Source organism: Trichoderma asperellum, chromosome 3 (assembly GCF_020647865.1).
Source record: "Trichoderma asperellum chromosome 3, complete sequence".
NCBI classification, from domain to species: Eukaryota; Fungi; Ascomycota; class Sordariomycetes; order Hypocreales; family Hypocreaceae; genus Trichoderma; species Trichoderma asperellum.
Genome location: NC_089417.1, coordinates 4,480,235 through 4,506,981, shown reverse-complemented (window position 1 = coordinate 4,506,981; position 26,747 = coordinate 4,480,235). Strand labels below are relative to the sequence as shown.

At 50.4% G+C, this 26,747-nt stretch overlaps 9 protein-coding genes and 2 non-coding genes across 12 annotated transcripts; 9 read left to right on the top strand and 2 right to left on the bottom strand.

Moving 5' to 3' along the window:
- Nucleotides 1-326: 326 nt before the first annotated feature.
- On the top strand, nt 327-2,291 carry TrAFT101_006071 (uncharacterized protein). Of its 2 annotated transcripts, XM_024908201.2 has the most exons (4): nt 327-584; nt 689-885; nt 944-1,939; nt 2,017-2,291. In XM_024908201.2, exons 1-4 carry the CDS (start codon nt 377-379, stop codon nt 2,137-2,139), a joined length of 1,524 nt encoding a protein of 507 aa, XP_024760598.1. In that variant the 5' UTR covers nt 327-376; the 3' UTR covers nt 2,140-2,291. The 2 variants fall into 2 exon arrangements, with proteins under 2 accessions (XP_024760598.1, XP_065983763.1); XM_066127650.1 differs by having other exon boundaries at nt 327-885; nt 2,017-2,251.
- A 108-nt stretch (nt 2,292-2,399) lies between these two features.
- TrAFT101_006070 (uncharacterized protein) lies at nt 2,400-3,676 on the top strand. The gene is made up of 2 exons (XM_024908200.2): nt 2,400-2,804; nt 2,895-3,676. Exons 1-2 carry the CDS (start codon nt 2,442-2,444, stop codon nt 3,315-3,317), a joined length of 786 nt encoding a protein of 261 aa, XP_024760597.2. The 5' UTR covers nt 2,400-2,441; the 3' UTR covers nt 3,318-3,676.
- Nucleotides 3,677-5,019: 1,343 nt separating this feature from the next.
- On the top strand, nt 5,020-5,469 carry PMP3 (plasma membrane proteolipid Pmp3; the record flags this gene model as incomplete). The annotated part of the gene is made up of 3 exons (XM_024908199.2): nt 5,020-5,036; nt 5,211-5,317; nt 5,420-5,469. The coding sequence occupies 3 exons, from the start codon at nt 5,020-5,022 to the stop codon at nt 5,467-5,469; spliced, it is 174 nt and encodes a 57-aa protein (XP_024760595.1).
- A 597-nt stretch (nt 5,470-6,066) lies between these two features.
- On the bottom strand, nt 6,067-6,154 carry TrAFT101_006068. Its single transcript has one exon. It is a non-coding gene; the product is annotated as a tRNA-Val (tRNA).
- A 109-nt stretch (nt 6,155-6,263) lies between these two features.
- ATG7 (Autophagy protein 7) lies at nt 6,264-8,983 on the bottom strand. The gene is made up of 3 exons (XM_024901931.2): nt 8,578-8,983; nt 7,106-8,513; nt 6,264-7,041 (listed from the first exon to the last, which is right to left on the bottom strand). Exons 1-3 carry the CDS (start codon nt 8,775-8,777, stop codon nt 6,574-6,576), a joined length of 2,076 nt encoding a protein of 691 aa, XP_024760594.1. The 5' UTR covers nt 8,778-8,983; the 3' UTR covers nt 6,264-6,573.
- Nucleotides 8,984-9,370: 387 nt separating this feature from the next.
- On the top strand, nt 9,371-9,458 carry TrAFT101_006066. The gene has a single exon. It is a non-coding gene; the product is annotated as a tRNA-Glu (tRNA).
- A 599-nt stretch (nt 9,459-10,057) lies between these two features.
- TrAFT101_006065 (uncharacterized protein) lies at nt 10,058-11,596 on the top strand. The gene is made up of 3 exons (XM_024900249.2): nt 10,058-10,262; nt 10,318-11,312; nt 11,368-11,596. The coding sequence occupies exons 1-3, from the start codon at nt 10,241-10,243 to the stop codon at nt 11,413-11,415; spliced, it is 1,065 nt and encodes a 354-aa protein (XP_024760593.1). The 5' UTR covers nt 10,058-10,240; the 3' UTR covers nt 11,416-11,596.
- A 3,846-nt stretch (nt 11,597-15,442) lies between these two features.
- On the top strand, nt 15,443-18,993 carry TrAFT101_006064 (uncharacterized protein; the record flags this gene model as incomplete). The annotated part of the gene is made up of 3 exons (XM_066127649.1): nt 15,443-17,327; nt 17,592-18,214; nt 18,289-18,993. 3 exons carry the CDS (start codon nt 15,443-15,445, stop codon nt 18,991-18,993), a joined length of 3,213 nt encoding a protein of 1,070 aa, XP_065983762.1.
- Nucleotides 18,994-20,203: 1,210 nt separating this feature from the next.
- TrAFT101_006063 (uncharacterized protein) lies at nt 20,204-21,685 on the top strand (the record flags this gene model as incomplete). The annotated part of the gene is made up of 2 exons (XM_024900137.1): nt 20,204-20,455; nt 20,519-21,685. 2 exons carry the CDS (start codon nt 20,204-20,206, stop codon nt 21,683-21,685), a joined length of 1,419 nt encoding a protein of 472 aa, XP_024760589.1.
- Nucleotides 21,686-22,895: 1,210 nt separating this feature from the next.
- On the top strand, nt 22,896-24,144 carry TrAFT101_006062 (uncharacterized protein; the record flags this gene model as incomplete). Its single annotated transcript, XM_024909861.1, has 2 exons — nt 22,896-23,914; nt 23,979-24,144. 2 exons carry the CDS (start codon nt 22,896-22,898, stop codon nt 24,142-24,144), a joined length of 1,185 nt encoding a protein of 394 aa, XP_024760588.1.
- A 1,142-nt stretch (nt 24,145-25,286) lies between these two features.
- TrAFT101_006061 (uncharacterized protein) lies at nt 25,287-26,742 on the top strand (the record flags this gene model as incomplete). The annotated part of the gene is made up of 3 exons (XM_024909860.2): nt 25,287-25,362; nt 25,419-25,523; nt 25,577-26,742. The coding sequence occupies 3 exons, from the start codon at nt 25,287-25,289 to the stop codon at nt 26,740-26,742; spliced, it is 1,347 nt and encodes a 448-aa protein (XP_024760587.2).
- Between the last annotated feature and the right edge of the window lie 5 nt (nt 26,743-26,747).

The following is a 26,747-nucleotide window of genomic DNA, read 5'->3' as shown; positions in this document are numbered from 1 at the left end:
TAATGGCGCCCATCCTTTGGTCGTACAGAGCACTATGAGTACGTCTTTACTCTGCTATCTTTTCTCTTTGTCCCCTCTTTCCATAATTCTTTTTTTTTTCTTTTTCATTTTTGGAAGAGCATACCAACTTCATCGTTTCTTTCTTTGATTCGCCTTTTTTCTACGCTACATCTAAAGACCTGGTTCGGGCCGCCCCGCGAAGAGTCTAGCGGCGGGCGCTTCTCCATCTTTGCTCCGCTCCACAGTGTAAATGCAGTTGGTCGCCGCTTGCAGGAGGGACAAAGCGGTGTTTTAGAAATTTACAGAAATTTCAAATCTTCTCGGAATCATCGGCTACTTATATGACAGGCTCTATTCCATATGTAGATGCGTGATAATGGACGAATTTGCCAGAATTCCAGGATACTTCGTCCTGCTCATTGGCGGTCTCCTCGTATACTTCATCACAGGGAGAATCACTGCGTGGGCGAGACTAAGGTCCTTCCGCGGCCCTTTTTTGACCAATTTCACCAATTGGCCTCATAGAAAAGCTTTGCTTCAACAGAGATGTCATGAGTTTTATGGGGAAGTCTGCGAGAAATATGGTTCGATATTGAACTCCTCCCCCTTTTTTTAGTAGATAGCAAACGCGATCCGTTCTGACGAGTTGAATCTTTGCTAATTGCGATTATTGTATGGTGAATGATAGGCCCAATAGCAAGAGTTGCGCCAAATATCCTGGTCACCTCGTCTCCGGACGTGTGGACTCATGTGAACAACTCGCCTGGTTATAAACGTTCTGAGTGGTACTACTCAGCTTGCCGCATCGAGTATCGACGTGACAACGTCTTTTCGCAGTCCGATAATGCAAAGCATGATAATCGAAGGAAGCAATTGGCTCCAGGTGTATGTTGTCGTCGTGTCACTAATGAAGGATTTTACTGATCATCACGCAAACTCCAAGTATTCCGGGAGAGAAAACCTCGATATCGAAGATTCCATTGACCAGCGTCTTCGGGATTTTCTCGACTTGGTGAAATCCAAGTACGTTTCCACAACAGCCAAAGTTGTGCCCATGGACCTAGCACGAAAAGTCCAGTTCTTCACACTGGATGTCATAAGCGCCGTGGGAACGGGTAAGACATTCGGCATGCTGCAGAGGGATGCCGATGTAGAGAATTTTCTCCAGTCTAGCGAGGAAGGACTTCGTATAGCCAACTTTGCAGCTGCGCTAGGCTTCAGCTGGATCGCGCAGGCCCCTTTCATCGGCCGTTTTATAGCTCCGTCGGCAGAGGACAGCAAGGGGTTCGGCAGGCTGATGGCAGCTTGCTTCCGCCATGTTGACGAGCGACTCCAGAATCCAACAGACAAGAAATCCGATATGTTGGCATCATTTATCCGTCACGGCGTATTAGGCGATGACCTACGCTCCGAGGCTCTCGAGCAGATCGTTGCTGGTTCTGATACCACTGCAAGCGGTATTCGATGCACTTTGCTCCACGTCATAACAAATCCTCGAGTATATGCCAAGCTTCAGAAAGAAATTGATGAAGCAGTTCGAGACGGTAAAGCACCCCAAGACGGCTTCATCACTCACAGTGTGGCAAAACAACTCCCATACCTCCAAGCCACCATCCGTGAAGCTATGCGAGTCTGGCCCCCTGTTGCAAACATCTTTTCTCGAGATATTCCACCCGGAGGCGACACTGTAAATATCGATGGTAAGGACATATTCTTACCTGGAGGTGCTTACATCGGATATTCTGCGCTCGCAATGCACCGTAGCACCGAGATTTATGGCGAAGACGCCAAGGCCTTCCGTCCAGAACGTTGGTTCGAAGATGACAAGGACAAACTTGCCACCATGCTCCGCACAAACGAATTGATCTTTGGTTATGGAAAGTGGCAGTGTTTGGGCAAAGATGTCGCTCGGATAGAGCTTGAGAAGGTTGTTTTTGAGGTACGTTTTGGTTGCGAAAAGGGGGGCTGAAAGGCAGGATTTAGCTTCTCACCGAATTGCTGACAATGATATAATAGCTTCTTCGTAATTTCGATATTGCCATACTTAACCCAACGAAGCCGTGGACGGCTTTGAACAACCTTGGATTGTTTACCATCTCTGACATGTGGGTTCAAGTAATGGAACGAGGGAGTGGTTGAATCATGGATTATACTAGGGATACGCTTGAATTTGGTGGATCTTTGGAAAGTAAGATATTCCCAATCTATTGGTTTATAAATGAAAGATGGATGGAAAGATTGATAAATTGTACCTCTTTATCTTTGATCTTTTCTTCTCCTTTTTTTTTTGTAATAATTCAGCTCCATCTTGCTTCGTGTTATGAGCGAGTCAGTGCAAGAGACTCAGCTCCAAGCATACGGTCACGTGACTCGGATCTTTACCAAACCTTGCCTCGGAAGCTTCCATTTCCAAAACCAGCTCAGTCCCAGAGAACACGATAATGCCGCTGGTAGATCCCATCACCATGTCGTCAGCACTGGTAAAGGGCTCGTCGGCCCAGGCCACCGACACCAAGCCGAAAGCTGCCATCGCCGCCGTCCCGACGTTCAACAATGCCTTGTCCAAGGGTGTCTCTTTCGGCCGAGTAGCTGTCCTGCTGGGGCTGCTGGCAGCTCAATTCAACGAGCTGGTGGCACAGCCAGCCCTGACGTTGCAAACCGCCGTGCCTGTCGTGGCGGTCGTCCAGGTGGCATATGTGGTGCTGTGCCTGCCGGCTGCGGGCTCTCAGCAGGCAAAGGCAGCCAAGAAGCCCCGTCCTGGCGAGAAGAAGAAGCCGGAGGCGGCCGGAACGAGCTCCCTGGTGGTGCGCAGCTCCCACTCAATTGATGAATACACATTGTTGCATTGGGTAGAAACGAGATTATGCTAACATTGGTGCGCCTTTCTTCTGTAGACTGCTCTCCTCGCCCTCGTCCTCACTACGATTTCAACCCCCGTTATCCACGCTCTCTTCATCCTCTTCGGCGCGCCGCTCCTAGACCACGTTCTGGAAACCTTCCTCTGCGCTGCTCACTTCGCCCTCCTCGGTGTCTTCCCTATCATCTACGCACGCGGAGTGGATAATCAGTCCCTGGTTGCGGTGGCTGGCGTGTCTGCGCCTCTGGACGAGACGCTGGGCGGGCTGCTTGGCGCAGTGCTTGGCGCATGGTTGGGCGCGGTGCCTATCCCCCTGGACTGGGATCGGGACTGGCAGACGTGGCCGGTGACTATCGTCTGCGGCCTGTACGCAGGCTCGTGTGTTGGCAGCTGGTTGTCAGGCACTGTGTTCTACGGCAAGCGAATCGGCGGAACTGCGCCCCCCGCCAAGGAGGAGTAGGGAGAGGCACAGTAGGATGGGGCATCTATCATTGGGCGTCATGTAACGGAGCGTATTGTTGGGGAAAACAGTTGCCATCGTGTGCTGAGGCAAGCATTACGAGGAACTAATCTCTGAGTTTGAGGTTAATTGGCTTATACACGGATAGAGAAAATGATATAGTAATACTATAGTAGGTAGCTAGCGGCAGTGGTTTACTTTCTAATAGGCACGAAGCAGCTAGCTGGACCGTTAAAATCTTTTTTAACAATACATGGCTGTAATTACAGCACACCCTCCTTTTTGCGTCGCAGCTGTTCGTTGGTTGGATAGATTTGACACTGGGAATAGGGCGCCCGCAGAACAAGTTTAGTCCAGCTATCTTGGAGCGACGCCAGCCACTTCCGCCCTCTCAGCTTGGCGACGACACATGTATGGCCCGGTGATTACAACCATCTCACTCGCCCGGCCGCCACCGCAGGTTTCTGCGAACCCAATTAGTAAAATAAAAAACAAACAACAACAAAAAAAAACTTTGGCGGTTCTCGGCTCGCACGGAGCTCGGAGTAATTTCGCTGGGCAGCGATACAGCATCCATCCATCCATCCAATCCAATCCCATTCCATCATTCGCTATCAGCCCAGCCAAGCAGCGCGCGCACATGTCACGTCGAGCCACTTTTGTCCAGCCGAGACGGGTTTTTTTGCTGGTGCTAAGGCAGAAGCAGCAGGATAATTCTAAATTCTAAGGATAAGTCAAGACTACCCGCCATGAACGCTTCTGGAAAAGGGGCCAACCTAGTGCTGGAAAAAGCGATTTCATCGCAGAGCAGCTGAGGTCACTCCTACGTACGTGAGGCAAGCCGCATCGGCTCACACGGAAATGCGCATCTCCTCTAATCCCTGGCAGGTGTGGCTGGTGCTTTGCTGCTCCCAGATCCACCCCCCAAAAGCGCCAATCAGCCTGTGTTTTTGTCGTCATGTTGTGGCGTGAGCAGCTAACAACTCTCTCTTACGCTAACGTTTGCTGTTTCGCCCATCACTGTCACAGCTTGGCAGCAGCTCACAATCAATCAATCTGTGGCGGTGCAAGCACACTTGATCAACCACCCCCCAGCCCAGCCTGCATGGCCAAGCAAGCACTAGACAGGGGTCTGCAGCACGCTTAAAAACGTCATGACGTATCAATTGGTTCTACTGCGCTGCCAGAAGGCAAAAAAAAAAGCTAAGGTCCATGATGGCATAGTTTGCAGCGGTTGTTCCAGTGCAGCATTCAAGCTTGTTCCGGGGACACTTGTGGCGCGTAGCCCTGACATGAGCAGACCACCAGTCAACCTTGGAATGCCATCAGATCAGCTACATGACATGTATGTAGCTAAACTGCTCGCGGCTTTGCCTCGCCCTTTCATGCTTCTGTGGCTTGACCTGCCGATGACGCAACATGGAAACCAGTTTCTCTGCTCTGCTCGGCCGGAATGCATGGAAAGCGCCAAGATGACTGGCAATAAATAGTACAGGCTTCGCAGAAACCTTCTTGCCATCTCCATCTCCTCTCCCAGTTGTGCCTCACTGCGTTCAGGTTATTCCCGACTAGAAATCTTTCTTCTCTCCTCCATCACCATCACAAAAACACTTATACACAGGAGCCATCCAAGGCCTCTCTGCTACGACTCGACAACACTCGTATATATCAACAGCTTCTTGAGCTTCCAGCACTATTCACCATGCCGTTCACATCCAGGTAAGCTCCGAGCATGACGTCCCGTAGCTTCCGTCACGCTCTTCCCCGCAGCTCGCGGCTCTCAAGCGACAGCACCTCGTCACAGCGATGCCAGCCTGGGAGCTTGACGATACGGAGAAGAACCAGTCATCCGTCGACAGCTTTGGAATACTAACAATGTCTTCTCTCACTCAGCGATATCGCCAAGATCATTGTTGCCATCATTCTGCCGCCCGTAGGTGTCATCCTCGAGCGAGGCTGCGGTGCCGACTTCTTGATCAACGTCCTGCTCACAATCCTGGGTATGTATAAGCTATTCACTGCCCCCGTTTCACTAATAGCAAAACATCACGTCACGACTGCTTTCACATGCTGGATGATTGGCTAATACGATACCACATTAGGTTACATCCCCGGAATCATCCACGCTCTGTACATCATATTGAAGTACTAAGCACCTCCACCACTCTCGTATCCGCCAGCTCAGATCCATGACGCCGCACTGCATTATGTGTGCTGTGCATCAGCTGTCTGTCACCTTTTAATCGATTTGACTGGCAAGTCTTTTTAGAATGGATATGCGCTTGCCAAGGAGTGCTGTGGTAATGGTCGCCAGCTCACCACCTGGCTGGTTATAGATGTGGTAATGACAGTCAACGGTCTTTTCTGGATTTTGTTTTCTCTCTTCCTTTTTGTCGGCTGGATGCAGGGGCGGCCTGTTTGCCGGGGGCATCAGGTTTGGCTATTATAATAATATATTGATACCCGACGACCTCTTAATCACAAATCCTCTTTTTTTTTTAAGCTTGTATATTTCCTGTGCTTTGTTCAATGCCAGTGACATTTCGCGATGAAAGTGAACTGGCGCCTGCTAATAGTGAAGTGAGTAGAAGAAGCCCATGAGTCTGCATACGAACTCCCTCCCCACCTCAGTCGGACACGACGAACTTTGCGAATGTCTGCTGCAAGGGTGAAGAAAAAAAAAAAAGAAAAAAGCAAGGGATATCCACAGAGCCAATCGAGGTTTGATGCAGTGCAAAAAGAAAGATGGTGATTCCGCCCGGGCTCGAACCGGGGACCTTTTCGGTGGTGTCAACTAACTGTTAACGAAATGTCATAACCAACTAGACCACGGAACCGATCTGATTGTTGACTTTGCCGTCACTGTTACTATCTATACAGGCATGACAGCTTTCCAAATCAAAAGATGAGAGTTGATGGACAAAAAAAGGCAAAGCAGATGAGCGTGCACAGAGTGACTCCATTGATAAGACTAATACAAACATTCAATGCTTTACATACAAAAGCCGACTCTTTGTGATAGGTCAAAGTTCAGAAACAAGCCACTATAGACAAAAATACCAAGAAAGTCATATATATAAAAACAAAACAAAAAAAAAAAAAAAAAAAAAAAAAAAAAAAAAAAAAAACACGAGCGCCAATTCTAAGAATTTCCCATTCCCTGTGCCTTCTACCAAATTGAACACTAAGCATGGAGTTTTACCACCATCTGAGTAAGAAGAGAAAAAGAAACGAATGCCTTTTTGCTTGCTAGGCCTTAGAGGAGCTCTCCGTCGCCCTCCTCTTCAGCTGCTTCGTCGTCGTCCCAGTCGAGCTGATCGTTCAGCTCTTCAGCTCTACGCTGGACTTCGGCGAGACCTGACAGTTCGGCGACGTAGTTCTTTTCCTCGAGAGCTTTCTTGACAAAGCTCCATCCATCAGTGCGGAAGGCGTCCAGAATCTTGGGACTACAGGCGCTACAGCTATCATAAGATTGGCCGCGGATTACGATATTCTGGAAAGTAGATACGTAGCCTCTGACTTGGTGCGGCACGAGTCCGAGTGGATGATCAGGGGGGTCCCTCTCAAGGGTAACTCCCTGTCTTGGTTGGGGAGCAGGGGCACTATGCTTCAAGGGATGCTGCAAGAGGCTTGTAAGAAGTTCAACCAAAAGTGCGGAAGCAATGGCAGCAACTCCGGGTCGAGTCACAGTGCACTGCTGGTCAAGAGTCTGGTCCTTCATAGACTACACGTTGAAAAGGTGGTCAGATTTTGAAGAATGAAGCGAGAAACTTTCAAGGGAAACTTACATCAGCTGGGGCGACGACGTCGTTGCAAAAGTAGCATCCGAGAGTATCTTGACCTTCGTGCGTGGCTTCGGCGCCGTGTCGCATAACGACATAGGAGTCAAATCCAAGAGCGGCATTCATGACAATCTTTCCGGCTGCCTTTCCCATTACTGTCGGTAGCCATCGAGACTCACGAGTGTCCATCAGCAAGAAGATGACGTCGTGAGCATTGATTAGGGCTTCAAGCTTGTCGTAGTCGGCTTTCGTCTTCGCTTCATCAGTGAGGGCGTGACCGAGCATCGGCACGGAGAAGGAGTGACCTTCGGCGTCCACGCCTGGATATATCCTCTTCAGCATTTCGGCGGCTTGGTTCGCCTTTGGCCTACCACCGTTGAGACAGTCTTCGTACTCAAACAGCGGCTGGCGAACTGGGTTTGAAAAGGATACGCTGCCGTAGTCAACAAATGTGATTTTCCTTACACCCCATCCCATCAAATTTCTTGAAACATAACCTCCCAAGGTCCCGGCGCCTAGGAGTAGACACTTTGTTTCCTTGATTATGTCGAGGTTTAGGTCTGGGGCAAGTCGCCACTTCATGAGCTTGAGATTCAAATCGACTGATGAATCTGCCAGTCGAGTTGGATCCATGTATTCGCCCAAGTTGGCCAGCTGTGCTTGAAGTTTACCGTTCTTGGCTCGTTCCCAGCCAGTAACTTTAGGCATTTCCTTGATTTCCATGTTTTCAACAGGGTCCATCTTGATGGGTATAATGATGCTTTTGGCCTCGTGTCGTCGAGACCACTCATCTCTGAAGCACAGAATATTGATCTTGGACAGGCGGAACCGGTGGCGAATCAGGATCAAGAGATTGCGAAGAGGCCATGACGGACCTTCAGAGAATGTTGATGGGTCCAAAAACGTAACAAATCGATCTTTCTCTGCAACACCATCGAAAAAGCCATCTTCAAAATTCCGCAGCGAGGCCACCTCCCATCTGTACGGAATCTTATGCGCAGGGTCGTGTTCGCTCAAATCTGCTGGCTTCTCCCCCCATATTTTCTTGGCCAAGAAGAATCCATGCTCGCGCTTATCGACTATGTATCGCCACGTGCCTACTCGATCCAAGAGAGCCGTTGTCTCATCCGAAGTGAGGCGCTGAACAGGCCCGGCTCGCTTCCACTGCGCATCCGAGTGCAGCGCGGGAAACGCACACCAGTATATGAACCTGTATTTTTTGAGGTCGGCGTATGATAATATGATAAAGGACGAGAGTAGCGAGGGGACAGAGTATATGCTTCCGTCGTTAATGGCGTCCCATATCTGCCTGCCCGCCAGCTTCAACATGGCCGCCTTGTCGGTGTTTCTGAAATCCTCGATGGTATTAACATTCTTAATGATGCCTTCAGCCCTTGCTTTCCCGAGAGGGGGACTACGTATCACACCTGTCAGCTTAGGAAACCTATCAAGTCTTACAGTCACGGCGAAAGACGCACTCGGTGTTTGTCAAAGCACTGCCGAGAATCTGCAGCTTGGAGCTTGCATCTGGATCCACATCGCGCGGCTCGTACACGCCCATCAGCCTACGCGCAGAGTCGTCGAGCTTGTCATATTCTAGCTTGGACGAGAAGAGCGCCGAGTAGAACGGCAGCTCGATCTCGGAGGTAAACGGCACGAACTGAAGCGGCTCGTCCATGGCAACGGCTCCTTTGCAAGTTACGCCTTGTATTTCGTTCGAGCTCAGCAAACTAGTCGCTATGGATGGTGCAGTCGTCAGCAGTATGTATTTGTGGGCTTGTAGCTGGCGACAGATTTGGCGATTTTATGTCGTGTAGGTGCAAGGTTCGAGCTGCAGGCAGGCGACGAGGCAGAGTCATCTGATATTGGATTAGAGAGCTTTCATCACGAGCTACAAGCCAAGTGATGTCGTAGCGCTGAGCTGCCCCGCGGAGAGCGGGGAATCTGCACAGTAAGTGCTGTGCTGTGCTAACTAATGGCCATCTGCGCCTGCCTATGCAAGGGGGCTTGTTTAGGCGATCCAGGCGACCGATTAGCGCCATTTCAGCATCAAAGGCTGTTTGCGGACTGTGGCTCGTTTCGAACGCGGGTGCTGTTAATAGAGTTGGTAAAAGAACACGGCTAGCATTTTGGATATTACAAGCAAGGATTTTATTGTTGGAGCATAGTATCAAGAGCCGTGGTGTGCTGGGGACGTTCAGAACCTCTTGCGAGCAGTCCAATTGTGCCTTATAGTAACTATTAGCGTGCACTCGTACATCGAAAAACAAGTCCGATATGGTGTAGTGGCTAACATCGCTCGCTCTCAATCTTCGATTGAAGCTCCGAGCAGCCCTGGGTTCGATTCCCAGTATCGGAGAAGATTCTCTTTTTTGCTTTTACTTTCAGTGTTGAAAGGTGCAGAATCAAATCTTTTTTGACACAAGAGAGGGTTCTTTGTTTTTGTTTATCTGCTAAGCTTTCGCCCAAAGGTTTTCAAATTTTGTTTTGAAGTTTTTTCATCGCAAATAGTAGGAAGCAAATGAGAACCGAACCCCACTTGTGTAAAGAAGCTCTGGTCTCCATGGGTTGGTTTCAGCAATGAACGCTAGATCTACGAAGTATGTATGCAAAGCTTAGTTGGTGTAAACGATCCAGTGTGTTTCCCGTAAAGCTACGCAGACGAGAATAGCCGCACGAAGTAGATGAATCAGCTGTAAAGCTAAATGCTAGACTTTATATGTCTCTGAAAGGCTTCAAATTCTCGAATACGCCACGTTGATGGATAGCATTGCGCACGCCGCCAACTCAATGTACCCACCAAAAGTCCTTTGGACTACTTACTACCCTTTTTAAGCATCAATCACATAAACCAAGCAGCTCAAAGCTTTGCTGCTTATTCATATAATCATACTCCTGTACATCTCGCAATTGTATGTGTATGTAGGAGCAAGGATGCAGTAATCGAGCTACCATCTTGCCCCGGACTTCTGCAGCCCAGCGGATCGCATGTAAATTCACTGGACAAGAGGCCTCGTCCACATCGTGCCCCACTTGCCAATGCCGCCCTGAAATTCTCTTGCGGAGGCGCTTCATCTCCAGCCCTCGGTCGAAAAGCTCAGGGCAATTGGACATTCGCGACTTCGCGGGATTGAGACCAGGATGTTTGTCGGAATCTGTGGCAGTACGTCATTGCCTGGGCACGGCGACAGAATCTCGTGGCTAACCCAGCTTTTCAGGCATCTGCTCGGGCAAGCAGACAGTGGCCCAGTATCTAGTTGAGCATCACGGATTCAAGCGCCTCTATCTGCAGGCCCCTGCATCAGTTTCAGAGGAGAACCCTCCGTCCCTCGAGGGCGGCACTGCGGCCTTGGCCTTGAACGGCGTCGTGTCCAAGAGCAATGAGACATCCTCTTCCCATGTCTTCACCACAGCCGAGGAGCTATTAGACTTTGTGACTCGGCGATGGCGCAGCCGCTTTGTGACGACCGACATCCCCACGGAGCAGGTGCTCGACGTCTTCATCCGGCGGCCATTCTTTCTGCTCATCTCAATCGACGCGCCGCTCACTCTGCGTTGGCGCCGGTTCCAGCAACGCTCCAAACAGCCGGAGCAGTCCGCCATTAGCCTCGAGGAGTTTGTCTCGCAAAACGACAGGCATCTATACGATGCGGCCACTGGTCTGCAGCCGCTCATTTCACGGGCCACCGTCAGGTTGCTCAACACCTCATCGTCGCTGGCCCATCTCTATGCCACCCTTGGAAAGCTCGATATTCCCAACCCTGATCGTATGCGACCAGGCTGGGACACGTACTTCATGGCGCTGGCATCTCTGGCAGCACATAGGTCCAACTGCATGAAACGCCGCGTCGGCTGCGTCCTCGTTGGGCGAGAACGGCGAGTTATCAGCACAGGATACAACGGTACGCCCCGGGGTCTGCGAAACTGCGCCGACGGCGGCTGCCCTCGATGCAACGAAGCAAACGGCTCTGGGGTCGGACTGTCAACCTGTCTGTGCATCCATGCGGAAGAGAATGCGCTTCTGGAGGCCGGCAGGGAGCGCATCCGGGAGGGCTCCGTGCTGTACTGTGATACGTGCCCGTGCTTGACATGCAGCATCAAGATTTGCCAGGTTGGCATCACTGAGGTGGTGTATGCCCATGGTTACAGCATGGATACTGAGACAGCAGAGGTGTTTAGACAAGCTGGCGTCAAGCTACGACAATTTATCCCGGTGAGTTGACGCAGATGATTCAGAGTAGCGACATGGCATACTGATTTTGATGCAGCCTCCGAACGGCTTGATACATTTAGAGAAGATGGAATTGTACTCATAAATGGCTAGCAGTTGACCCAGGTTTCTTGGACAGGCTTATGATTTTTGTAGAGGACAGCATACAGATATTAGATGCCTTGTGTATAGCAGCTCTGATGAGCGCTGTAGAGTACATAGCAATAATTCATTTACTCAGTACCTACGCTGCTAAACTAGCAAACTTCTGTAAAATACGAATACCAGGTACTACTAGTCAGAGTAATGCTTAATTACCTCTAGTAGGTAGTAGCTAAATATGGCTATGGAAACTTTTGCTGCGGATGTGCCCTTGCATTCTATACTTCACCAATTTAGGCCATTGAGATAAAACTTGTGGCACCTGAACGCTGTGTTTAATTTGCGTATTATCCCGGGAGTCATTCCTGCTACTACGGCCCAGCTATAAAAAAAGCATCATTGCTAGGATTTACAGATACCATAGCAAAATACCGTTCAATTGAAAGAGATGCCCGGCAAACGAGGAAAAAGGCCAACATGAGTAGAGTAGCGATGATTCCAGGGTAAATACGCAGGAACAGCAGAACCCCACAACGTCAAAGACAGCTTGATCTACGATCACTGATGCATCGTCAGAATCAGGGGAACAGCTTGGCACACAAGACACATTACATGCATGCTGTATAATGTATATGTGAATCTCAGACTGCACCATGTGACATGAGATTGGGCTTTTTCTCGGCAGCAATGGCCAAAATATGACCTTCGCATCCAAGCTACAGTCATCCCGCCCTCGTTCTCCACGTAAGATGTCAGGCTGTGGAATACTCTGCAGCAGTGGTACTGTAAGGTGGCTTTGCTTGCCATCCCGTTGCGCTTTTAGAAAAGTATGCAGTGATGCCGGCGGTTAACAGCCCAGCTAGGTGCACAGTTTCCACATCAGAGAAGAGAGAGAACATGGGTGTTATGGGCCAGCTACAGACATGGATACCTAGTAGTACTGCTGGCACTTGCTCCCAAGGCTACCTCCTTGCTTTGTCCCCCGGGAGATGCGCGAGATGACGACGGGCTCCGGCAAGTCAAGCCGGCATGGCATACATTTGCTTACAAGGAGGCCCTGCGCAGGCTGACTATCTTGATACGATGAGTAGTACAAAAAGCAATAAATCAGAGATACTCAGACTGAAGCATTTGCAGCACCAGTGGAAGTCTGGCGATAGTACTCTATACGGAGTACGAAGTACCTGGCTCTAGCTATTGGAGACACCAGAATTCAAATGGTCTAACTGATATCATCAATTGCCTACTAAAGTACCTGCTGCAGAGTACCGGATTGTATCACATTCTCCCTCGAGCGTAAAGGATCATTGCACTTGGAACGTGCGTAGTCAGCAAGCCCCAGCCGCATGGCACCGGAAGAGTGACCCGAGGAAGCGAAATGACGCATGGAGGCTTAAGAAAAGCGACGCCTTCATTCGAAACGCAAACTCAATCGGATCCCATAGGAATTGGGACGGAACTGAATAAAGGACACCAACCACAGTGGAGGGGATGAAATGGGGGATTTGCACACGAGCAAGTGGCTGTTTTGGTGGCTTGAACGCGTTGTGTGTATAAATGGGTATCAAAACAGTGGCGATGTGCGTCATCGCCGTAAGTAAACAATGGCCATGTTTTGTTTTGATCGGTGGGCGAGTCGCCTTCACCGATCTACGCGAGCAATGACTACCCATCCTGCTGGAGAAGCCGGCGGGTAGAGACTGTGTTAAGGAGAGACAAGAGGCAGAAGAGGTGAATTTGTCACAGGTAGTCGCCGTTTGTCTCTGACGCTGCGGCTGGCTCAGCTGGCTACTCGCGGTATATTGGCCATTCATTCTTTGACAGCATGCTTCTGCTGTTGTTTACCACGTACGCTACTATGACATATGAAACATATGAACCCTGAATCTGGGGAGTGGCGAAGCTAAGAAAAAGACAAAAAAAAGACGATTCTGAGACATGCAGGGAGAAGCAGACGGCTGGGCCAATCTTTGCCACTTGTCCCCCTCCTCTATCTGGTCCCATGCGACCTTGATCGTCGATGCTACGGCCCGGTTTGGCGTAGCAAGAGGCGCCATGGTCCCTAAAGACCCTCTTCCCAAGGCGCCGTTCCTGGACCCGTAGCCCCTCCTGGAGGTGCAGCCGCTGCGGCGCTCTGGCGACGCTCCCTTGAAGCACGGCGCTTGTTTGATACTGAGGTTGAACTCCGCGCGCAACAGTTTGAAGCTCTCCCTTCACAAAAAGAGGCTTAGGAGAGGCCTGCTAAGCTCGGGCAAGGCCACGGCGAGGCCATAAGGAGTTGTACGAGTACCTCGGAGCCTGTCGAGGGACCTGTGGGCTGCTGCGTATCCGTGGGGGATGGGGAGCTTCGATAGCTCTAGCACCTAGTAGCAGTAGCTGTATTAGGCGGGCATGCAATGTCTTGCCGGTTGTAATGGACAGCTGAATAGGATATGATAGATGATAGAATTTATGGGAGGTGAAGAACTGCCGTCGGGAAATGCTACTACGATATGATGATTACAGCCGGAGGGTTTTTTTTTACTACTACCACCTATTATGTACGTACTGCTAGGATAGAAGATGATGTGTAGAGAGATATGAGGAATAGGAAAAAAAAAGGAATTGTATATGGTTTCTGAGCAAGGGTACTGCTCAACCGTTTTTTTTTTTGTGGGCGCACTCGTACCGGTACAAGCAAAGGCTCGCAACTACAAGGCGGCCAATTAGGGGGGCAAATTCTGCCGGGCGGCCACAGGGAACAGGCCAAATGGGCTCCACTATGTGTGGCCAAAAACGCGTTCCGGCGTGTTACACTAAGCCCCTTTTGGTAAGATGATAAACAATGCAGCAGTGCAGTCGCGCCTTTTTGCGCCTCAAGCTAGAAAGCGCAACCGCCAGCTAAGCCAGCTCTTGACCAGCTTCCATGTACGGATACTTGCACCTGGACTCCCTTCCTCGCCGTGCACGCCGCATCGTCGTTTTGCATACCATCCACCGTCCAGACCTCGCTTGCGTGGCCTTGTCGGCGCTGGATTTTCACTCTCTCCCTGCGTGTGTTTGCCGTTTGTGTTTTACTCTGTCTCGCCATTGAGTCACCGCCGCCACCACGACGTTCATCGAGGGCAGCCGCCGCTGCGTTGCCAAAGTCAATTTCGAAACCCTACCCGAGTCAAGCTGCGGACCAGGAGAGCCCGAGCGACGATACAACAGCAGCGACCGACGGCGACGGGAAAACGAGGGCGGCTGTCGAAAGGCATCTGCGGCGACGAATTGACCCAGCAGAATATTGGCCTTGCGATCCTCGCCCGTCGACGCAAAGCGCAGCCCGCCATCCACATCTACACATAGTGGGCGGTGTTTGCGAGAGCGTGCGCCAGACACCCGCGTATCGTGAGCATCTCTTTTTCCTTCTCCTTTTCATTCCTTCCGCTCTCCTCTCCTGCGAGCAAGCGAACGCCATGCCGTAACTGCCTCAGCTGGCCTCAAGTCTACCTCATACTTGTCCCGAGTTCTTGCCATTGGACCTGCATTTGACTCTCGGCCCCGCCTGCTTTGCCGCCGATCTATACGACCCGCTTGGGCATCATCCTCACGGCTTGTCTCTCGGGTTCCTCTTCTTTTCCCTTTTTAATCCGGCATAGCCCTCCCGGGCAATCTCTATTCATACATCATCATACAACCGACCTCCTCTGTTGCGCCTCTCACAACGCCACAGCATCTCAACTTGATTTCCTTTCTCCAGCATCTCAGACTACGACTCCTCAACAGACCGATTTACAAACTCTTGTGTTTTGCATTTTACTTGTTGTTGCCATGCACGGATTTTTCTGGCGATATTAGGGATACCGACGACGAGAGAGCCATCTACAGTGCACTTCATATATAACCCCTTCCTAAGAGACTAGCTAATCCGAAGCTGCGCTCTACATCAGACGTCTTCAATCTTCAATACTATCGACATTCCTTAGGCCCGTGTCCTTTGGGCACGACATCTTCACAGTTTTTAGAAGACACCAATCATTGTTTTGCACTACCTTCATTCCAGTGCCATGTCCTTTTCCAGCGGCGGTGGCGGCACTCTGGCACTGCCCTCGCCAACTCACGCACATCATATGGATCCCACGACTGTGCGTAACCTTCGACGCTCCATGTCACGATCACCCACGAAGCTTATTGCGCGTGCAAGCTCTCACGGCCCAACAAGTTCACGACAAAGTTCGCCAAAATCACCGAATCGACGACTTGCCACCACGCCGCTACAGCAACGGCCGGTGCTACATCCTCCTTCGTCAGCGCCGCCGTCTGTAAACTCATCGTTTCTCACTAGCGCCCCGCAATTATCACCTGCGCAAACGCAAACTCCCCTTCGGCCAGGCGTTAAGCTCTCGCTCCGGTCCGCCAAAGCTACTAAAACGGCGCCTCCGTCGCGCATCACCCGGGCACGAGCTTCTCCCAGAAGTCCATTAAAGCGCGCCCTGTCCACGACTCCTGACTCTGGAAACTCTACCTCTTCACAGTCACCAATATCGCCTCTCAGAGCCAGATTCTTAGGCCAAGAAAACAACAGCAGCACGACTCCTGAGCACTCTGCACCCCGGAAAACGATCGATCGAGCAACCCGCCCCGGTGTGCAGTTTGATATCACCGGTGCCTCTCAACTTGCGTTCCTCAAGGCGCTGGATGAAACTAGTGATCCATCTATGACTCCAACAACAGGCGCGCTAAAGCGCAGTGATGCGACCATGAATTTGGATCAGTCAAACCAAGGCAGCCCGGTGGCGAAGCGACGAAGTCTACACGGCATTATGAACTCTGCGCAGTCTCAAGACCTCTTCGGTTCGAGCGCATCGCCGCCTGGCGTTTTTGATATTCATGAAGATGCATTCCCTGAATACGAACTGTCTGGTACTGGAGGAGCTACCTTTGAGCGCGATCACCTGGCATCTCCAACTCACGCATCAAATATTCCAAAGCGATCATCGTCTCTCCGGAGATCAACGTTACAACAACGATATGGCGAAAAGATTTCTTGGGGTAAACGATCTGGTGAGCGACAACTCTCGCCGCTGGGGGCTGATATATCTACGCAAGTCCGACACCGGCCACGTCTCTCTGCCGATTCTTTCGTCCCCCCGACAGCGGGTCGCGAAAATCCCTTTGCACCTGGCGCCAGCGTTGCGACGGAAAGCAAAAGCCACCAGCCGCATCCGTTGTCCAAGACACTTACCACATCGACCTCTGGCAACAGTTTGACCGAGGAGCAGTCTTTCTACGCGCCCGCAAAAGTTGCGTCGAAGCCACACCCTTTCTCTAGATCTCTGCCCCCTGGCGCTATGCGCCCATCTAGTCGACATGCCGCTGAACAAAGGACCATGGCCACGCCAAATCAGTCACACCAGCTCTGGATCGGTGCATTTAACTCAACCGGCCTTGTCTCCAAGGTAAATCGAAATCTGGAAGAGGAGGCCGACAAGAGGATGGCGCCCCCCGACACTCCATGCAAAAAGCATATCAATCCCTTTGCTACCTTCCCGCCACCTGGCAGTTCGGGGAAGAAGAGGGGAAACAGCCGCAAATCGTTTGGTGGTATTCCCTCCACCCCCTTTAACCCCATCATGGGTCGTGCCCCTGATACGGTCGCCAATCCTGGAAAAGGGCTGTCAATTTTCCAACGCAGCAGCGTTCTAGGGAACCGCCGTGGGAGCATCCTTAGCGTTGACAGCGACGACCGCAAACTGTTTGCCGATAATGTCGACTCTGCAACCTCTGCGGAAGGCGATGCTCCGCCAACCCCGACCAAGAATCTCCTAACACCAAGCTTTAGTGGCCTGAGCAATTTTAGTGAAAGTTCTCAAGAAAGCCCAAGTGCTAACCGGACCTTGACGCTTTCTCTCTCAGCCGTCAAGCCGCCGCCACAATCGCGGGAATCTACCTGTAAGTCGATCCTGGACGTGTCCGATAGTCCCAGAGGCCAAATCGAGGAGGCACATTCGCAGGCCGATCGATCTACTCCTTTAGACTGTGGACCATCTCCAACAGATCCTCTTTCTTTATCTTCATTTGGACGGGCAAGGACCCGGAGGGGGCTCAGTGCGCCCCCACCGCTCACCACCGAGCCTTCAATTTTGACGCACTCCAATCGCGTACCTCCAAAACTATCCAGAAATGTACTTACTAAGATGATGTGTGTTGAATCAGTGAGCCCCGATGGACGACGCACTCCTCAAACCCCTCAGGAAAACTTGCTGCCGCTGGATACCAGCCGGCTGTCTATCTCTCAGACCAGAGAAAGTCGGCGAGAAACGCACATGCCGCCTCCAGTCACACCTACTAACTTCCGCTCATCCACGAGCATTTTCGTCACTCCAGTTAATGCTCGCAACACTAGCTTGGACATTGATGCTAGCCTTTACTCCAAGTTTGACAAGGTTGAGCAGATTGGCAAAGGCGAATTTTCTACGGTATACCGTGTGACGAAGCAAGATCTTGAGAGTTCCTTTACTCCATCCTCATTCACCCCAATCGATAACCACGCCAGAAGCCCTGCCAAGACTCAGGTCTTCGCTGTCAAGAAGACCAAGCAGCCGTACCATGGCCCCAAGGACAGGGAAGCAAAGCTGCGTGAAGCTCGGATTCTGCGGGCTTTATCACATGCTGAACATGTTGTGCAGTATATTGATGATTGGGAGCATAACTTTCATCTCTACATCCAGACAGAGTTTTGTGAAGAGGGAACTCTGGATAAATTTTTGGCCCACGTCGGGCAGTTGGGTCGATTGGATGACTTTCGTATCTATAAGATCTTGCAAGATCTTTGCTTGGTAAGTCAACACCCTAGGAACCTAACTCTTTCTTCTTTCCTCTTCTCATTGCTAACCTACTACGTTCTTTACAGGGATTGAAAGAAATCCACGACGCGGGATTTATGCATTTAGATATGAAGCCGGCAAATATTCTGATTACCTTTGAAGGAGTCATCAAGATTGGTGATTTTGGATTGGCGCAGGCCGTTTCCGATGACATTTATCTGGATATTGAGGGAGATCGCGAATACATGGCCCCAGAGATGTTGGAAGGCAAGGTCGATCAGTCTGCCGATATCTTTTCCCTCGGCCTTATGACGCTAGAGGCTGCAGCCAATGTGGTGCTTCCCGACAACGGACCTACCTGGGTTGCCCTCAGGTCTGGTGATCTCTCCGAAGTGCCCAGCCTCACCTGGACCCCGTCAAGCGATGTTCAGCGGGATGCCCTCGGTAACCCGACCGAGTCTGTGATGAGTGAAGAACTCGAGATGGAGAAGAAGCCACGCAGCTCCGGCAACCTCTTTGGATCTTTTAAGCGATCGGAACTTCAGCTGCCCCCTGAGTTTATGGTTGAAGCCTTCCACCCCAGCTCCCTTGATTCTATTGTTAGGTGGATGACGCAGCAGGAGCCGGAGGAGCGACCACGCATCGAAGAGGTCTTGGCCTTGGAAGGCATGCAATGGGTGGCAGAGCACCGGAATGCGCCCGCCATTGTCTACGAGGGAAATTGGGGCCCCTCTGAGCTGTTTCCCGTCTCCATCGTCAATGATAGCGACCTTGAGATGACAGATATCTAGAGAGCGAGAGGGTTGACTTCTGTTTGTTTGATTGTTTTCAAAAGATTTGATATGCCCTGAGCACTTCGGAGTCCACTGCTTCAGAGACAAGGAGCTGGATGGCATCCAAGAAATACAGGATGCTTACGATCAATATTGGAGTCACTCTATTCTTGTACTGGAACATGTACGAGTGGATAGAAAGGGCTGGTGTTTGAATTTGTCCAACCGTCTGGTTCAGCATATAGCGATTTTTTTTTCTTTTTGTTTTAAGGGCATTACACACTGATGGATTATGAACAACTTCGACCTTCTTTTTTACATTTCAATCCAGCAGTCACGAGAACCGGCGGAATCGATTATACTGGAACCACCGACGACGCATGTGGCCTCGGCTTCTCGATCAACTTGTGCGGACTTCGCACATGGAGGCTATGCTCGACACCGGTGGTTGCGTGTACCAAATATATTTGATGTCGAATAGAGAGGGCCATGGCACGCGGCTAGAATTGGAATGGCTTCGGATATAAGCCCATGTTTTCTGGAGTTGATGGAAGACAAAAAGCACATTACCTGTGTTTAATCAGAGCACGATCAAAGATGAGACCCACAGGGCATTATCGTGTATATATATAATGAGGGAAAGATTGCTTGTTTTCTTTATAACTGATGTCGGAATAAGTATTCGCAGGCAGGGAGGATACACATTGGAATGGACTGGTCAATTGCGGCGTTGGGACTATTGGTTTTGGAACTGGGAAGGGATCTTGAGGGCAATTCTCCGGAGTTTTCGGAGAGGTAAAGTGTGTCACTCATGATTCTCACGACGAAATGGAATGAATGCGTTATGATATCTTTAGAGACGACGACTGTGCAAAATCGCCCATTTGTGACTCATTGGTTAATTCGATGGTGATTTGTGACCGATGTCTCGAGCACTACGTGTATTGTTATCCACTCCTGAGCTGATCTGTAAGACGGGGTTTGAACCCCGCATTGATAGTGCACGTAGCAGCAACACGAAGCAGCGGCTTCGGTAACCGGTGACGAATTGTCTTTCCTTCACCGTCACATGCCATGTTTCATGGACAGTATTGTTTACGTATTCCTTGAATAGACCCGTGATCTTGTAGCATATACGCTCTGATTTCCTTCCATTCCGATTCATTCAACATTCAACTATCTCGTCTACTGCTTATCCAATTGTGCCTGTACCAAGTAAACGCAAACCATGGTGACCGCCACGCTGCAAGATGGCCAAGCTGGGCTGCCAACTCCGCACAGCACAATGGCATACTGGCTGCAGAATCCCTCGTATGTTCTCTTGGGTCGCCGGTCGACTCCAGAACTCCCGCCTACGGCAGATGTCATTGTCATTGGCAGCGGAATCACTGGGGCGTTTGCCGCTAGAGAGCTGGTTGCCAAGGGGAGATCGGTCTTGATGCTGGAGGCGAGGGAGGCGTGTTGGGGGGCGACGGGGAGGGTGAGTTTTTGTATCTGTTGATTCTTTGCGTATTGGCGACTGACGACCAAGTTGCAATGATAGAACGGAGGGCACTGTCAGCCAATGATTTATGGCAGCAAGCCGCACATTGCGCACTTCGAGCTCGAAACGTATCACTTTCTAGAAAACCTCGTTGAGCAGTACGGCATTCCGTGTGATTGGAAGCGCGTTGGCGGCGTGCATGCGTTGCCTACAGATGAACTGGTCGATCTCACAGCAAAGATCATTGCGAACCTCAACGCCTTCCACCCTCAGCTAAAGGACTGCGCGAAGCTCTTTACAGATCCCGAGAGCATTGCCAAGTTTCGGGTACAGCCGGAAGGTGCTCGCGGCGTGGTGCATCAGCCCTGGGCGGCGAAGCTATGGCCGTATAAACTTGTGACGTGGATCTTGGAGGCGCTGTTTACGAATCAGCCGCCCGAGGTGTTTAACCTGCAGACGACCACGCCGGTGACACACTTGCAGCAGACGGAGGGCTCCAGCAGGTGGATTGTTCACACAACGAGAGGGCAGGTGGCTGCCAATGACGTGCTTCTTGCTACGAATGCTTATACGTCCCATTTACTGCCTGAGATGAGCCAGTTGGTTGTGCCGGTTAGGGGTCAAGTTGCTGCTTTGGAGCCGCCGGATGGGGATGTGGCGTTGGAGCACAGTCATGTTTGGTTGTCGGAGAAGAGCGACAATTACTTGGTTCAGAGGAACGATGCGCTGGAGATGATTGTGGTGGGTGGTGAGAGGACGAATGTGCCTGGAGGAGGAGAGGGCATATGGTGGGATGACAGCATTGACGAGGAGTTGGCTGAGCGATTGCGGCGATGCCTTCGTCCAGCGCTGAAGCTGCGACCCAGTGGCGAAGAGGAAGAGGAAGAGTTAAGGGCGCGGTATCAATGGACTGGGATAATGGGCTACACGACAGATGGCTACCCCTTTGTAGGCAAAGTGCCCGAAGAGCTCGGCGGCGGAAACGGAGGATTGTGGCTCTGTGCAGGGTATAACGGCCACGGGATGCCGGTGGCGGCGAGATGTGCGGTGGCGATCTCGGAGCAGATACTGGGACGGGGGGAGGACGAAAGGACGGTGAATTTGCCGGAGGAGTTTGTGCTGACTGCGGAGAGGGCGGCGAGGGTGAGGGGAGGGGAGTTGCCGAAGAGTATTTTGGAGGGGTTTACGATGGTGATGAGGGAGATGGTGAAGGAGAGTATGAATTGATGGTTGATTGTTCAGAAGGGGGGGAGAAAGGCTGAGGGAAGGAGATGTATAAAAATGGGGGAGAATGGGGGAAAGGCTTAGATGTTTGCGTACTGAGATGAAATGAGTTAGCGGTTCAGGCAGCTAGGGAGCTGAATAAAGTGGTTTTCGACCATGTTGGGCACGGTTCTCACGTATTGTGCAACTACAGCCAATTTAGGATAAGAAGAAACAAAAAGGGTGTGAAGTTGCATTCTATATGTGATGAGAAGAAGCCAGGGTTCTAGATACGCGGGCTAAAAGTGAATATTTTAAAAAAATGTTATCCATGTTGCATACGCTGGATTTCCATACTATAGGAATACAACAATGGAGCAAAGAAGTGAAAGAAACTGAGAGGGGAAACTGAGAGGGGACATGAAAAGAGGCTATAAAACAAGGCCGTGTAACCATGTACGTCATGGATATCGCAATTCATCGCTATGAGGCAAATAATAACTCTTTCTGAGATATTCATAAATGTCTGTCTTGACGCTGTTACCTTGGAGGCGTCAATGCCTATAAAGATTTTACGCGAGGTGTTATAATGACTAAGATTCTATTACATACATGGTAATATAGTACTGAAGGTATTGTGTCATAACGATCAAGAACCGAATATAATACGAGCACTTGTGGTTCATCCCCAAGATTTGGCTACGATCCATCTATAATGTATCTACAAGATAGCTTTCCATCGGAGAAGCGTGCCTGATGTATCTTGTGTTAAGCAAATCATTAGTTTCTGTGGCAATTCGAGGCTTGAAAAATGCTACTTGCAAAATCAGGCGACGAATGAAAAGCTTGGTCGGTAACGCCGAGCTATCGAATTGGCATTTCAGCTACCCCACTCGTCTTACAACAATCCTTTACTGAAAGGAATAAGACCGACGAAATCAGAAACACCGAAAAGCAAACCGAAGAAGGTTGTAGCTCGAGACAGTGCCCGAGTCAGTTTTTATCATGGAGGCTGTTAGATATGGGATATAGAATTGTAAGTGAGTGCTAGTTTCTCAACGTCAAAACGAAACTACCTTGTGGCTCCGTTACACATAGATTGATATAGCTGTATATATATCACCGAATTGCGAGCTGTTCTTTTCTTTTTCTTCTTGTTTCTCTAATCATAATCAAATTAGCTTGACCACTTCAATATTCAAAGTCACCCTTCAGTGCTCTAATCGAAGTAAACATGGCGAGCGTCTTCCACAATCTGCTATCTCAACCGCAATTTGATAGCTTGGATTTTGCAGACGTCAGATGTCTGACAGAACGTGAGAAAGCGGACATAGTTGAGTGTCTAGATGCCGCACTATTATCCTTTCTCTCTGAAATAAACTTTTCTCACAGATTTTGCCAAAATGATTCCAAGCTTCGTGACGATCTGTGGTCCTGGAGCAGGGAAAATTTAAGTGGTGTCTGCATTTGCGAAGATGAAATTTTGAAGGGAATACTTGATGAAGCTGCGGCTATTGTCGAGTATTACTATCCACATGCTCATCATGACACTCGGCTACAGATGGCTATAAGTATGGCGGCAGGGCTCACTGCTGATGACGGCGTCACCCCTGCAGCTTCCAGGGAGGCATTTGCAAAATTCCACTATGACTTATGGTGCGGAATGCCTGATTCAGGAAAGGATGAATGGTCAAAAATGTACCTCAATGTCATTAGAAATTTCGCTCGGCATTTTGGAGCCAGTGATCCCCGGATGGGAACCATTGGCGCCAACGGATTGGCTGGCTTCGCAGAGGCAACATTTATGGAAGACAGTCTGGCCATGGCCCTGCCACCGCATTTCTCTCAAGCTCAACCTGGGATGGATGACCATGGTTGCTGCCCAGATGGATTTGCTTACTTTTTTAGAAGCCTTTCTGGAGTCACTGGTCCTCTTATGTTGGGCATGTTTAAGCCGGGGAGAGACTTGGAAGTCCCACTTGAATATTGGATTACAAGCATCGTGCCTCTTACGACGTTTATTAATCTGATCAACGACCTACTCTCGTTCCCCAAGGAGATGTTGGCCGGCGAGGCCCACAACTATATGTCTCTTCAGACGCAGGCCAAGCGCCAGGGCTGTCAACTTTCTGCATTTGCCCAAGAGGATGACTGTGATGCACGATGGACGTTTCGAGACACAATATGTGAGACTATGGATCTGTTGTGTGACGCCATTCGCTCTCTGGATAGAGCTTTTATCCAGTTCCATGGGTATGTTGAACTTTTTGCTTTTCCGAATAGTGGCGTCTTGAAGCTGATGCGTATTTTTGCTTAGTGTCTGTTTAAATCATGGCAACGACGATCAATGGAGTAGTGAGCTGGCCAGTCAGGTGTGGAAGGCATTTAGAAATGGAATCATCTCTTGGCATATTAACCGCCCAAGATATGGACTTGGTACTCTGAGACGCATCTTCACCAAGGAGATATTAATCACCGAGTAGCACATAGCAGAGATGGAGTAGTTTACACAAACTTTTCGATTTAGAGTCGCGACGAGATGTAGAAGCTGCAAATGAATTCAAAAAAAAAAAAAGGCAGATGTTTCCAATTTGTGGCTAATTACAGTGTTTCCATAACGTCTGTTGTTACCATAGTGAGAAGCGGGGCCCGTCATTCAAGCTTGAGAACAGACTGCAGGTCAAGCTTGAAAATCATAACTCTCTAGCACAACCTTGGATGACTTTCACAACTTTAATTTCTAATCATGATGAAAACAAGAATACGCGTTCCCGTAGAAGTTGAGACAGGACTGCCGACAACTAATCATAAACTAAAACTTCCACAAATCAACTTTGAACAAAAGGCCCTCTTCAGAGAACTTTTGCATCTTTTTCAAATTAAATTGTCACCAAAGAAAAAAAAAAACCTCGTTGGGAGGCTGATGGTGCCTCAGTCCTCGTGTTCACTCTGCATTGCATGTGCATTCGTCCCGACGCATATCGTATACTTCCTAAACAGGCAGTCGCCGAGGTTACATGCTTAAGCCTGACAGCAGTGACAACAACCCCCTGTTTAACTTGGCTGTCTCTGCAGCCCAACTCGTCGTGCCTTTCGTATTTTTTTTTCTGGCTCCCAGCCGCTTGGCTCAAGGAGGAAAGGCGGTGGAGGCATCGCTTTTTTTTTTATTAATATTTTTTTTTTTTTTCAGGCGGGCCAATGTATTAGCCCGCCACTCAGTCGGGTTGCAATATGAGGCGCAGGTTTCCAGAAGTGCCCTTATGCCGTATTAGGTGCAGCAGGATTGCTTAGGCTAGGCGGCGGAGTCAGGGGCGCAGAAGGTCACTCCATTGCTTAAGACAGACTTGACTCTTCAACCTCGTTTCAGTTGTTCTTGTCCTTTCTCAAGTCGCGACTCGTGAAGCAGCTGTCATTCGTTTTGTGCCGGCCTTCGTTCGTTTACTCACCGGCTTATTTTCTTGCTGTATCGCGTCTAAGAGCTTGCCACCACTCGTTTCGTTGTGAGTTGAGAAGTGCCACCGATCTCATTTGGCGCGCTGCAATCTACGTCGAGACTTTAGCTTATTGGCGATCTTTCCTCACTTATAGTTGTCGATTTATCGGAATTGTGGATATGAAGTTTACGATGCAGCGATCTGCCTTGGCCCTTGCGCTTCTCGGAGCGTCTGCTGGCGCTATCAAGGTTGACTTCACCAGCGATGGTGCGTCAGTCTCCTAATGTTTACCGTTATCATAGACTAAGACGACAGGTTTCTAGATTCAATCAAAGCTGGTGCGAGCACAATTGCGTATGGGCTTGTCAAGTACTATAACGGCAATGAGACGGGCCAGGTCCCAGGCACTCTCCCACAGCCGTATTACTGTTCGACCCCTTCACCCAGGCTTAGTTTGAGGCGTGGCACTAATTCCTTATAGGGTGGGAAACGGGCGCTGTGTTTACAACCTTGATCGATTACTGGGCCCAGACTGGCGACAACACTTACAATGCCTTGACGTCCCAGGGCCTGCTATTCCAGGTGGGCCAGGGCAACGACTTTCTCCCGGCGAACGAGACGCTCTCTGAAGCCAACGATGACCAAGGAGTGTGGGCTTTGGCCGCCTTGGCCGCCGCTGAGAATGGCCTGGCCGGCAGCCAGCCGAGCTGGCAAGAGCTGGCCAAGAACGTGTTCAACGAATTTGTTGCGCGATGGGACCCCAAATGTGGTGGTGGTCTTCGATGGCAAATTGCCGCAGTCAACGCGGGCTACAACTACAAAAACTCGGCCGCCAACGGCGTCTTCTTTGATCTCGCAGCCAGGCTGTTCCAGCAGACGAATAACAACACGTACTCTCAATGGGCGACCAAGGTCTTCGAATGGGAGCAGAAAGCCGGCCTCATTTCGGACTCGTATCAGGTATTCGACGGCGTCATGGTGGAATCCTGCAGCAAGGTGGACAAGATGCAAACCAGCATGAGCACGGCGCTCTTCCTGGACGGCAGTGCGGTCATGTACAATGCCACGTCGTCGTCGGACTGGAAGACGCGAGTGGATGGACTGGTCAAGGACGTGCAGGCAACCTTTGTCAAGGACGGCGTTCTGTACGAGTCTGCGTGTGAGGGGGAGGCGCTGTGCACTGTTGACCAGCAGAGCTTCAAGAGCTTCCTCATTCGATCACTCAAGGCCACGACGCAGCAGGCTCCCTACACGGCTGCTACTATCCAGCCCCTGCTCCAGTCGACTGCACAGGCTGCTGCCCATAGCTGCAGCGGATCGGTTGACAAGAAGGAATTTGCGGGACAACCTGGAACTGCTTGTGGCTTCTCCTGGGTTGGAAACGCCGCCTTTGATGGAAAGGCCGGGGTTGGAGAGCAGATGAATGCCCTCTCTGCCCTGACGGCGCTGCTTTCCAAGGCCCCCAGGAGCCAGATATTCCCCAGCAACTCCAGCAACTCGACGAGCTCTGCTGGCCCGACCCAGCCCAGCAAGACGTCTGGATCGGGCACCCCTTCCGTCAGCCCGAAGAGCCCTGGCAACAAAGTTGCTGCGAACCTCCTGACGGCATTGGCTGTATTTGGTGGCGTTGCGTATGGACTTTGCTAAATGGA

Excerpts from the sequence above, each read along its gene's own strand:
- TrAFT101_006071 (XM_024908201.2), top strand. The coding sequence starts at position 377 with ATGGACGAATTTGCCAGAATTCCAGGATACTTCGTCCTGCTCATTGGC. Across the intron at positions 585-688 it reads GGAAGTCTGCGAGAAATATG|GCCCAATAGCAAGAGTTGCG; the intron begins GTTCGATATTGA and ends GGTGAATGATAG. Across the intron at positions 886-943 it reads GGAAGCAATTGGCTCCAGGT|TATTCCGGGAGAGAAAACCT; the intron begins GTATGTTGTCGT and ends GCAAACTCCAAG.
- TrAFT101_006065 (XM_024900249.2), top strand. The coding sequence starts at position 10,241 with ATGTTTGTCGGAATCTGTGGCA. Across the intron at positions 10,263-10,317 it reads GTTTGTCGGAATCTGTGGCA|GCATCTGCTCGGGCAAGCAG; the intron begins GTACGTCATTGC and ends CCAGCTTTTCAG. Across the intron at positions 11,313-11,367 it reads AGCTACGACAATTTATCCCG|CCTCCGAACGGCTTGATACA; the intron begins GTGAGTTGACGC and ends ATTTTGATGCAG.
- TrAFT101_006070 (XM_024908200.2), top strand. The coding sequence starts at position 2,442 with ATGCCGCTGGTAGATCCCATCACCATGTCGTCAGCACTGGTAAAGGGC. Across the intron at positions 2,805-2,894 it reads CCGGAACGAGCTCCCTGGTG|ACTGCTCTCCTCGCCCTCGT; the intron begins GTGCGCAGCTCC and ends TTTCTTCTGTAG.
- ATG7 (XM_024901931.2), bottom strand. The coding sequence starts at position 8,777 with ATGGACGAGCCGCTTCAGTTCGTGCCGTTTACCTCCGAGATCGAGCTG. Across the intron at positions 8,514-8,577 it reads AGTGCTTTGACAAACACCGA|TCCCCCTCTCGGGAAAGCAA; the intron begins GTGCGTCTTTCG and ends TGTGATACGTAG. Across the intron at positions 7,042-7,105 it reads ACGTCGTCGCCCCAGCTGAT|TCTATGAAGGACCAGACTCT; the intron begins GTAAGTTTCCCT and ends TTCAACGTGTAG.